At 46.2% G+C, this 12,308-nt stretch overlaps 1 protein-coding gene across 11 annotated transcripts in view; it reads left to right on the top strand.

Moving 5' to 3' along the window:
- The window catches only part of pak5 (p21 protein (Cdc42/Rac)-activated kinase 5), a 486,760-nt gene that overhangs the window by 256,607 nt on the left and 217,845 nt on the right, over window positions 1-12,308 (top strand). For all 11 annotated transcript variants that reach the window (XR_015077543.1, XM_085981687.1, XM_085981689.1 and 8 more), the window contains exon 2: window positions 9,258-9,481. Coding sequence is in view for 10 of the 11 variants with exons in the window: in XM_085981694.1 (XP_085837820.1) it covers window positions 9,258-9,481 (224 nt within the window). In the remaining variant the exon portion in view is untranslated. The remainder of the gene's footprint in view (window positions 1-9,257; window positions 9,482-12,308) is intronic.

Consider the following 12,308-nt stretch of genomic DNA (forward strand, 5'->3'; position numbering starts at 1 on the left):
TGAACTAAAGTTGGGAACTTCAAGCACAAGTCATAAACCTGTCCCTTCTGCATTGGAGAAGAAATATCTTGCCAGTGCTTGGTACCTTGGTAAATCCATCCTCTAATACATTCTTACACAGAGTTCCACTTGGCATTCATGCATTCAGCTCAGTTAAGGACACCTCATACAGTAGTTTGCATAATACAGCACAAGCTGACTATTCAAGTTTGGCTTTGAACTTGAACTAAAGAAATGTGTTTTGGATAAATTGATAATTGAAAACATAATAGGATATCTCTAATTATCCTCTTCATTTTTGTTTAAATTAGCATTCCAGCAAAGCAGATGTTGATCTGATAGCTTCTCTATTCAGAATTGAAAAGAGAAGGCACATTGTAGTATTCTGAATGGTTGATTTTGTTTACTGTACCTTGGGTCATTCAGTTCTCTTTGTGCATTAGATTCTGTTGCTAGGATCTCAGAAGATTACAAAAAGAACTTTGTGGACTTGTGACAGAATCACTGATTAGATGACATATTGGGAGCAGTTTGGAAAAACACTTCCGTGCCACACCACCCACCCCGCCCCCCCGCAGAAGAAAGGTTTGTTCATTAGGATTCTGTACAGTGATTTTTTTTAAGCATATTAAAATATGCTAAAAGCGAAGTGCAGAATATATACTCTAGTTACTGCTCGTGATAAATGACCGTGATTGATCATCATTAGGGGCTGCTGATTGAAACAATTTTAGTTAACAGCATTATTTTAGTTTCAGAAATACTTTGGCTTTACTTTCACTGTGGATAAGCAGAAATGGATGAGCAGTGTGTGAACAGCTGATTGTAAACACCCTGTACAACGCTTAGTTGAAACTGAATTGTTTGCTTATCCTACCTTTCCATTTACATTGTGCAAGGTGCTCTAGGTAATTTTATTCAAAATAGCAATTAATTTATATAAAGGAGTTTTACACAGTATCACAAGTGTGTTAACCTTTTCGGAATTGGACATGCAAGAATCATAATTGGTGAATTAGGTACATTTATAAATGCTCTTTGATTCTGTTTTACCAGTGTTCTGCGGTGTAGGGGGTTTCTCTTGCTCTTTCTGGTCTCCTGCCAGGCTTCGTGCAATAATTACCCTTGAGTGGTTCGACCCACTCCCCCCTACGGTTCTAGACCTTGGACTTAGGTGCAGAGAACAGTAGTGCAGAGAAAGAACTCAATAGACCAGGTTGAATAGCACGAAATGGATGCTTTTATTTTTAAACAGTTTGAAGCATTACAAAATACATACCATAGGCACAGATTAAAGTTACTACAATCATGCACAAATTTATGAACTTGACTCTATGGAAATGGGGAACACACGGCACATCGAAAAAGGGGAAACACATTACGATTTCCCTTAACTCCCTCCCCTATACCTAAACTAAGTTTCGACCTGGGGAACTTGGGATCATGCTCACCACTCTCGAAATCGCGAGAAAGGGGGTTCGCAGCCTTTTTGGCACCGCTTTCCGTCGTCACGTGGATTTGGAAACTTCTGGCGCAGTCGATATTCTCTCCTCCCTCGAGGCGGTGGGGTAGACCCAGCCTCGATGAGCGCTCGTTAAGGTTGAGATCCACTGAGTCGATTTGAGTTCATGGAGCAGACCCAGATGCAGGCTATGCACTTGGGAGAATCTTGTGGCCTAGATCGCCAGTCCTCCAGAGGGTTTCTTCTCCGTCGGCCTGGGTCGTCGATGATCTCCCGACCCCAGTACCCGGGCCACCCTCGTCGTCTTCTCGTCGTGGCCGAGCCTTGTTTGGCTGAACACCGACCACGTTGTCCTTTTACCGAAACCGTCCGTCTTTAAAAAGACGAAAACGTTTTCATCGATCTGCCGAAGTGGAAGAGGCGCCGATCCGGGCACCGTCCGCCCTTCGTTCGTTCCTCGTAGAAGAAAGTTCTTGAAGAAATGGAAGCCTGAAGTCGCCCAACAAGAGGCCGTGGCAGTGAAGAAGAAGTTGTTCAAGTAACCCGGAGTCCGAAGTCTTTCCAGTTACTTAGATGGACTTTCAATCCATAGTTATACTCTTTTGGGACAGTCTTATCTCCCGCCAAATCATAGTCCTGTCTTTGTATTAATTTTGGCGGGCAGAAAATCTCTGCAGGGGCGCTTTGTCTTGTAACGGAGCCGGTGATAACTTAAACTGGCCTTCCTGGCCGATAATGTCTTTCAATGTCTTTTGCATTGTCACCGTGGCTCGGTTCGCATATTGATCGGTCCGGACATTTTCCTTGATGGCTGCTAAACGGTTTTTCCTTTGTACGATAAATGGGTATAAGTGTTTTTACATTGTCCGCCCATATCTTGATGGGCCCCATCCTGTACTTATAATCCATTGAATATGTATGCTGTTGCTCTGAGTTTCGGTTCCCAGAGACTGGCTTTCGTGGGCTCACTGTCTTCAATCCACAAGCCTGTCTGGCTTGCAGTAACAGAAATAAAATGGTTCATAAACTGATCACGGGGCCTGGCGGCCATTTTGTATGCCCTTTTATCAAAGGTTTTTCTGTGCAAGCTTACTTTGGTCAATAAACAGTCTTAATTTTATCCAGTTTTTCTTGCGTGATTTTTGCTGAAAATTGCGAATCTTACAGCGGTTGCTATGTTTCTGTTTTATAACTGGTATTAGAAATAGCTTCTCTTCATACCTCTACACCATCACCTCCAAAGACCTATCCTTGCCCCTTTCCTCTTTCTCATCTGCATGTTGCCCTCAGTGACATCATTTGCAGTCATGGGGTCAGCTTTCCTATGGCATACAACTCTACTTCTCTTGATCCTACTTGCCCGTCTGACAACAAGACATGGATGAGTCAAAGTTTTTTCCAACTAGACATTGGGAAGACTTGAACCCATTGGGCTGGATTTTGCCAGGACCGAGGAGGCGGGAATGGAGGTGTGTGTGGTGTTAAAATTGCAAAAAGTGGCAGGTGGGCCCGACCCCGCCTCCATCCCACCTCCAAACAATTTTCCCAAATGCGTGGTTTCTGATCCCGTCTCCGTCCCACCTCCAAGAGGCGGAATAGGCCCTTAAGGCCCTTAACAACCACTAAATTGCCTTTATAATCCCATTTTGAGAGGCCTTTCCGATTTTAACACGTTTACCATGTGATTCACGTCTCCTCTGAAACACGACGGTGAAACCTGGCGGGAGCACAATTGGATTGCTGACTACCAGCTGCAGCTCCACCATTAAATAGGAGATTTGATCAGTCATCTTTTGCAGGTGGCAGGACTTTGTCGTCTCAGGTCTGGGGGAACTTTTAGCAGGCATAACCATAGCTGTGGAAGTTTGGAGCCTGACACCCATCTCCAATGTGACCTGGGAAACCCTTCTCGCCACCTTGACTGAGCGCTTCCTCAACTGAGGCATCTACCAGAAGCATGGAAACCATTTATTTCCTTTCCTCCTGGACATCAGATGAGGACAAAGACCAGCCGTGGCAGCAGCAGAACCATCAACAACAGCAGCACCAACAGCAGCAGCAACAACAGGAGTGCCAAGCTGCTGCTCAACCACCTGAAGCTGCACAGGCCAGATGGCGCCAGCCCATGGAAGCCCATCGGCGCAGGAGATACCCCTCAAACAGGGTCTACAGACAGAGGATCAGCTACCTCAACATGAGTGAGCAGCAGTGCCAAAGGCGGCTCTGACTTTCGCGAGTGGTAGTGGGTGACATCTGCGCAATGGTGCAGCAAGACCTGGAGCCCAGAGGAGCAGGTGGACACCCCTTACCAGTGGCCATCAAAGTCACCACCACACTCAACTTTTCACCTTCAGGCTCATTCCAGGGATCAGCAGCAGACATCAGCGGCATCCCCCAGGCAGCCGCACACACTTGCATCACGCAGGTAACCGATGCCCTCTTTGCCATCGCCCACAATCACATCCATTTCTCCAAGGATCAAGCAAGTGTCATGGCGCGTGCGGTTGGATTAGCTAATCTGGCAGGCTTTCCAAGGGTGCAGGGCATCGTTGACTGCACACATGTGGCCCTTAAGGCACCCCATTGTAATGCAGGTATTTTTGTTAACCGCAAGGGCTTCCACTCCCTCAACGTGCAGCTGGTGTGTGACCACAAGAAGGAAATTTTGCATGTTTGTGCCAAGTACCCTGGCAGTTGCCATGACTCCTTCATACTGCGTCAGTCTAGTGTGCCTCCGCTATTCAGTCCGCCAGACCAACTTAACGGATGGCTACTTGGAGACAAGGGCTATCCCCTGAAGACGTGGCTAATGACGCCATTGAGGAGACCATCCAACGAAGCTGAGGAGAGCTACAACTACAGCCACATTTCCACCAGATCCATAATCAAGCAAACCATCGGCATGCTGAAGATGCACTTCAGATGCCTGGATAGATCAGGTGGAACCCTGCAGTACTCAGCAGCCAGGGTCTCCAGAATCGTCGTGGTTTGCTGTGCACTTCACAACATGGCACAGCGTCATGGCTTGCAGATTCCTGAGGACCAAGTGGCTCCTCACATATCCTCCTCAGATGAGGAGGAGGAGGAGAGCAAAAACAAACATCTTGCAGAGGCCCATCAACCAACGGCAATAGTACGCAAGAACATTGCTGCCCGGGATGCAAGGAACGCACTCATCTTGGCCAGATTTGCTTAGCCTAGCCAATCAAGCACTTTTGCCTCGCAGCTTCTTACCAGAGCATCGACAATGGCCAAGAACCAGAGGATTCCAAGCAGTCTGACCACCATACTGACAATTGCAAGTAATCCTAAGCCCTCAATGTGGAAGTCCCATTTGCGAAATGACACGCGCCACAACTGCAACAGTTGCCATCAGAATTTTTATTTGCAATAACCAATTGATGGCATTTTAAAAATAAACACATTTCACCCAAGTGACTACCCTTGTGACTATTTGTGCAGTATCTTTCTCTTACGCGTGCTCCTACGTGGTGCTTCCCCTGTGGCTTCAGCAGATGTGGAGGCTGACGTAAGAAAACTACTAGGCACTTGGTCTGAGTATTAAACAAGGCTTTAATCAACTGTTTTTCAACATGGAGATCCAGTTGTGTCCTTCACTAGTTCCTGTGAAAGAATGTCTTGCACAAGCTGGGCCCATGCCCGAGTATTTATACTCTCCCTGGACAGCGCCACCAGCAGGCCGCCCAGTATTATTACATAAGTCATTTTCACATGAATGACAAGATTCATGTCAGAGGCCCCTTGCTCGCTTTCTTGCTGCAACTGTCTCAACACCTTTGGCGGGCGTCCTCTGGGGTTGCGAACCTCGGAGGGCTCGGCAACAGTCTGCTGCTCCTGTGGCTGTACAGGGGTTGAGGCGCCGATCTCAGTTGGGTGGGGACTCTGGTGGGGCTCTGACCGAGGGCTCTGCAGTGGCATGGCCGTGTGAGCGCTTGGAGAGGAGTCCCCACTTCCTTGTTCTCTGCCATCAACAACCCTCTCATGGGTCAGGTCCACCTCAGCGCTTGCAAGTGGCTTGAGAGCACCTTGCTGCACATCAGGGGGGCCAAGGGGACCCGTATCTGCACTGGCAGTCCTACTCAGAAGGACTTCCATGAAGGTGTGATTTCTCTGTTCAATAGCTGACCATCACTCCTCCAGAGATGTCAGTCTATTCTGAACACTCACCATGTTTTCGACACTCTGGAGACTTAGCTTCTCCATGGCCGTAGCCATCCTCTCGTCTACTGTAGCCATCCTTTCCACAGAGGTTGCCATCATTTCCATGGTGCTGCGTCCATGCGCCAATGACTCCACAAAGGCTCTGCTCATGTTCGCGATGGACTCCTCCATTCGCTCCACACTCGCAGCGACCCTGGAGACAAAACCTGCCAGAGACTCCTGCACCTGTTCCTGGAGTTCCAGCACCGCTGTTCTTCTGGATGGACCCAGAGGCAGAGTGTCGACATGCAGCTGAGCCGAGCTGGAAGAGTCCTGCGCCCTCCGACTAGGACTCTCCACTGCTTTTCCTGCAATGAGGGAGACAAGTGGAGTTTGAGTGAGAATGTAGGAGTGAGTGTAGAGAATCCATAGCATAGATGCTTAGAAGGAGACAAAGATGGAGTGAGTTGGCAAGACCAAGGGCCCTCCCTGTGTTTTAGAAGTTGTTTTCATAGCATCACAGTGATAGGGAGTATGAGGGCTGCATAGTCGAATAGTTAGGTGAATGTGACCATAGAGAGGGTGCAGGGATGTCAGTGTCAAGTGGGATGTGGAGGAAGAGGTTGCTAAAGCTGAGTGCTGGTGAGGAGAGGCAATGGGGATCAGATTGAGGGTGATGGCAAAGTCATACTCACTTTTCCAGTGTGCAGAAAGTCATGAAACCTCTTCCTGCACTGAAGCCAGGTTCTGCGGATGAGGGACAACGAGTTCACCTCCTGGGCCACCTGGACCCACACAGCCTTCGTTTGCTGGGGAGGCTTCTTCCTCCCTGAAGAAGGGAAGAGGACCTCCTTACCAGCTCTTGCTCCCTCCACCAAAGCTTGCAGGGCGATGTCATCAAATCTGGGCGTAGACTTAGGTCTCCCGCTGCTCATTCTGCCTCCAGGTCCCTCTCACTGCAAAGGCCAAAAGGTTGGCAGTCTGCAGAAGAAGCAAGTCTTCTTGCAGACCTTAAATGCAGCAGCAATGATGACGTCATCGGAGGCGAGTTTCAGACTGAAAAAACTAATTGGGCCATGGGTTCCCACACGCTGGAACTCAATTGCCCAATTATGTGAAAATCGCATCAATCTCCCACATCGATTTGGAATCGGGTGGATAACACGAAAAGCGGATGACACGACCCCAGCCCGCCCCATGACGAAATCCAGCCCGTTGTTTTCAGCCACCAACATAAACTTGCACCCTTAACACTAACCCCATTCCCCCTCTCTGCCCACTTGCTGAGGTTGAATCAGATAATGTGACACCTTGGTGTCTTGTTTGACCCAGAGCTGAGCTTTAAAGCCCATATTCTGTCCATCACCAAGGCTGATTGATTGTATCTACCTCTACAATATTGACCACCTGACTTTGCCTCAACCCCACTACCATTGAAACCCTCATCAATTTTTTTACCCTCTAGACTCTATTTCCTCCTTGCCAGCCTCCCATCTTCAGTCTTCCATGAACTCAAACTTATTCAAGTCATTCCTATCCTCGCTGCCCTACGTTGGCACCCTTCACTCAATGCATTGAATTGAAGATTCTCGCCCTAAACTTTAAATTAACTCATGGCTTTGCCACACCCTGTCTCTGCAACCTCCTCAACTCATGTGTCCCCTCCTGCACCCTTCAGTCTACAGACTCTGGTCCTTTGTGAATCCTCCCCCTTCTGTTGCCCCATCATTAGTGGCAGTTTTTATTGAACATACTCTCTGGAGATCCCTTCCTATGCTCCTCTGCTTCTCTCTCTACCTTTAAAAATCTCCTCAAAACACATCTTTTTAACCAAACTTTCAGTCAGCTCTTTTAAGCCTTGCACAGCTCATTATGAATTCCTTTATTACTTTTGTCTTTTTTCTTCCCCTCTGTGAAGCATCTTTAGATGTTTTCTACATTTAAATGCACTATAAAAATGCAAGTAGTTCTGGTTGTTGATCAGTGTTAAATGAATAAACTTCTTGTAAAGCATTTTATTCAGGTATGATGAGTATTTCTTTATCATGAATTGAAAGTAACATGAGTTAGGATTTTGTTGCACCATTTTCTTGTATACTCTTAATGGTGTATTTTCAGAAATGTAAACTGTATAATATGATTATATGCATTGTAGTAGAATGTCTGTATGCAGTAATTGTTTTATCTGCTTAGTTTATTTCAGTAGCATATTTTAAAATGGAACAAGGTTTATCTGTTTCATATTGTATCTGGTTGTTTTCTAAAACTGAGGTATAAACTTCAGCAGAAAGGCGCAGCATTTTTATTTTGCATTGTAAGAGCCAAAGCCCTATAGATAAGGCGAACACTGAATATACAATAAAACAAAAGCAAAATACTGCGGATGCTGGAAAGCTGAAATAAAAACAAAGTGCTCGAAAACACTCAGTAGGTCAGGCAGCATCTGTGGAGAGAGAAACAGAGTTAACGTTTCAGGTCAATGGCCTTTCGTCAGAAGTAGAAGATGTTAGAGATTAACAAGGGGGAAGTTTCCGCTTGTTTTCGCTAGTTTTGTGCCCTGATTCCAGGGCAATCCGGCCGGAATTGGCCGAACCAGCGCAAAAGATCGGGGAATTTAAAACAAGAGGTGAGTTACACTCAAAACCACTTGCGCTTGTGTTTTCCATGATCTTTTATGGTGATTCAGGATTCAATTTGCCTGAATCAGGCCCCGCCCCCAAAACTGGCCACGTCCCCAGGTCGCAATTGCGAGATTCCGCCGATTGCACTGGTTCAGGAAGGCTCTTCAAATTGTGCTCATTTTCTTAGGTGCACAGGCACTAGTAGGCATGTTTTAAAAGATTTTTCATATCAAAAAATATTTAATGTACTAAGAAACTGACCAGTGTACAATTAAACTATTAAATGATTCAGTATAGTTTATTTTAAGTCATTTTCAGTGGTTTTAAATCAGGTTACTCACAGGCAGCGGACAGGACACCCTTATTAAAAATGCTTATTTTTGTTGATAAACCCATTTTCAGATGTATTAATAAAATTGCACCAGGTTACCAATCTTAAACACATCAAGAAATACTTCTTAATGGAAAGCAAAAGAAATAAACAATTACTCTAATAGGCTGCCCAGTTGTACTGGTTCATGAAAGATTTTTCATTTGCGATTTATTTTAGTGGAAAATTGAAGCATAATCAAATTTCAAGCATATTTTGGGTGCAATTTTCCAATTGCATCCAAAGCAGTAATTCTACCCCTAACCGTTTTTAAGCAAGTAACATTGTTGGTACATAGAAATTATAAAGTTGGAAAGAAACAAAACCATAGTGGTAAGCTTATCAATACTGGATTCATTTCTTAAAATGATTTGTTTTAAAGTTGCCACAGTTAATACTTTCTACACCTACCTCCAAATTTGGGGAGGGCATAGGTTTTGATCTCTTAATGCACATATTATGTGTGTATTTTATATTTTGTAAGTTATTTATTCAGTTCAGACTGCACCATTATAGAATTTAGAGCATCCTAAAAATACCTCCAGATTCTCTGGTTTTGCACATCACTTTGGTTTTCCCTCTTTTTCGTGTTAAAAAGATTGACAAACACTTCACCATATCTTGTCCTCTAATATTGTTGCAGGTCTATTAGGATTTTCCAGTATGTTTGGAAAGAAGAAGAAACGTCTCGAAATCTCTGCACCTTCTAACTTTGAACATCGGGTTCATACTGGATTTGACCACCATGAACAGAAATTTACGGGACTTCCTCAACAATGGCAAAGCTTGCTTGCAGACACAGCAAATCGACCTAAACCTATGGTTGATCCATCCTGTATCACACCTATACAGTTAGCTCCTATGAAGGTACAGGTTCAGCTTCTTTTGTCTCTGTGCTGTAGTTTCTGATCTGCATTGTAGTTTGCATTTAGTTACATTATTCTGAAAATTCAGGTGCTCTTATCTATAATGTAACCACAGGACAACTTGGGGATAGAATTTGTAACGAACAATCTGTAAATAATACACTCAAGTTTAACCATTACCCAGTCATAACCTAGGATTATTGCCGCCCGGACTGACCGCGCATGCGCCGCCCGCCCGCCCACAGCAGCCGTCCATCAGCCGCGCGATACGCGGGGGACCTCAGCTCCGGACCTCAGGCGCAAGGCAGGGGGAGGGGCCAGAGAGAGGGACAGAGGGGAGTGGGGGAGGCGAGGGGAGGGAGGGAGAGGAGGGGAGGGAGGGATGGGAGAGGGAGAGGACATGACAGGGAGAGGGGGGACACACAGAGGCAGGGAGACCAAGCGCCCCAAAATTGCCCACTGACCGCGCATGCGCCGCCCGCCCGCCCACAGCGGCCGTCCATCAGCCGCGCCATACGCGGGGGACCTCAGCTCTGGACCTCAGGCGCTAGGCAGGGGGAGGGGCCGGAGAGAGGGACAGAGGGGAGTGGGGGAGCGGGGGTGGGGGTGGGCGAGGGGAGGGAGACAGGGGAGGGGAGGGAGGGATAGGACAGGGAGAGGACATGACAGGGAGAGGGGGGACACACAGGGGCAGGGAGACCAAGCGCCCCAAAATTGCCCTCGCGCCCCAAAATTGCCCTCGCAATGCGGGGCTCCCCAGCTAGTGACTGTATAAAAGTATAACTGTCAGTTTTTCTGTACTTCTGCTAAAACAGAAGCACTGAGGGACTCTGCACAGCAAATGTGGGATCTTATGTGTTGGTGTAGGGGTTACGGGGATCGGGTGGGATATGTGTCGGTGCAGGCTCGATGGGCCGAAATGGCCTCTATCTGCACTGTGGGGTTTCTGTGATTTCTGTGATACTGTGCTATGTGCTGACAGTTCTTTTGCTACAAAGTAGAATAAGGTAATTGGTGACAATTGCTGGTGATTTCAGAGCTCCTGATGCAAGGCTGAGGGCAGTGGGGTTGACGGTTTATTAATGTAAAAACGACTGCTGTGCTGAAAGTGTCGTCTGTTGATTACTGTTTGGGCAGGCATGTCTTCTTTCTAACTCTTGGTTGGTGTTATCTTCTGCAAGTGGTTAATAAATCAAATTCAAATTCAAATGCTTTATTGGCATGAAAGTTTACAGAGAACCATATTGCCAAAGCTTACATAGCAAAAAGGTACATTTTCAAACATTTTGTAGGTGTCAATCGATTTGACATTTGTTGGGTACATACAATATTACTTTTAAACAATATTAATTTTAAACAGTCTTTGTACTTCATTTGGTACGTTCAATATTAATTTTAAACAGTCTTAATTTTAAACAGTCCTCAGGTCTCTCTCTCCCTTTCCCCACTCTCTCTCTCTCTCCCTTACCCCACTCTCTCTCTCTCCCTTTCCCCACTCTCTCTCTCTCTCTCCCTTTCCCCACTCTCTCTCTCTCTCTCCCTTTCCCCACTCTCTCTCTCTCTCTCCCTTTCCCCACTCTCTCTCTCTCTCCCTTTCCCCACTCTCTCTCTCTCTCCCTTTCCCCACTCTCTCTCTCTTCCCTTTCCCCACTCTCTCTCTCTCTCTCCCTTTCCCCACTCTCTCTCTCTCTCTCTCCCTTTCCCCACTCTCTCTCTCTCTCTCTCCCTTTCCCCACTCTCTCTCTCTCTCTCTCCCTTTCCCCACTCTCTCTCTCTCTCCCTTTCCCCACTCTCTCTCTCTCTCTCCCTTTCCCCACTCTCTCTCTCTCTTCCCTTTCCCCACTCTCTCTCTCTCTTCCCTTTCCCCACTCTCTCTCTCCCCACTCTCTCTCTGTCTCTCTCCCTTTCCCCACTCTCTCTCTCTCTCTCTCCCTTTCCCCACTCTCTCTCTCTCTCTCTCCCTTTCCCCACTCAATTCAATTCAATTCAAATGCTTTATTGGCATGAAAGTTTACAGAGAACCATATTGCCAAAGCTTACATAGCAAAAAGGTACAGTTTTCCAACATTCTGTAGGTGTCAATCGATTTGACATTTGTTGGGTACATACAATATTACTTTTAACAATATTAATTTTAAACAGTCTTACTTTTAAACAGTCCTCAGGTTGTGACATGTTGTTACATATTTGGCCCCAAGGTATGGTCTGTCTCCTTCTCCCAGGACTAATCTCAATTTTGACAGGTCATCCAATTCCTTGAAATCTGGGGTTGTTTGGCTTAGCTTGTTGAATAATATGTTTCTTGATGTGTTGAATTTTTCGCATTTTAGGAGGAAATGCATTTCTGTTTCAACCTCGCCGGCCAGACATTGATCGCATATTCTATTCATATTGGTGCTGTCTGCAGCTTGCTCCAAGGCATGGTCCCTTTGCAGAGTGAACTTGTGTGGAACACAGCAGGTTGCAATAATTTTAAACACCTTTGAAAGGCTATTCTTCAGTACTTCTTGATTAGTCCAGGCACCAAAATCTTTGCATAAGAATGCAGATGATCAAGACCTTGCTATTATCGTGCAACTCATTATGTTGCTCTTCAACACTTGTTGTGGCAACAAGAGCAGGTCAGAGGCTGGGTATTCTGCGACGAGTGTCTCACCTCCTGACTCCCCAAAGCCTTTACACCATCTACAAGGCACAAGTCAGGAGTGTGATGGAATACTCTCCACTTGCCTGGATGAGTGCAACTGCAACAACACTCAAGAAGCTCGACACCATCCAGGACAAAGCAGTCCGCTTGATTGGCACCCCATCAACCACCTTAAACATTC

The sequence above is a fragment of the Somniosus microcephalus genome, chromosome 3 (assembly GCF_052327205.1).
Source record: "Somniosus microcephalus isolate GS21.2 chromosome 3, FLI_Smic_1.0, whole genome shotgun sequence".
Classification (NCBI taxonomy): domain Eukaryota; kingdom Metazoa; phylum Chordata; class Chondrichthyes; order Squaliformes; family Somniosidae; genus Somniosus; species Somniosus microcephalus.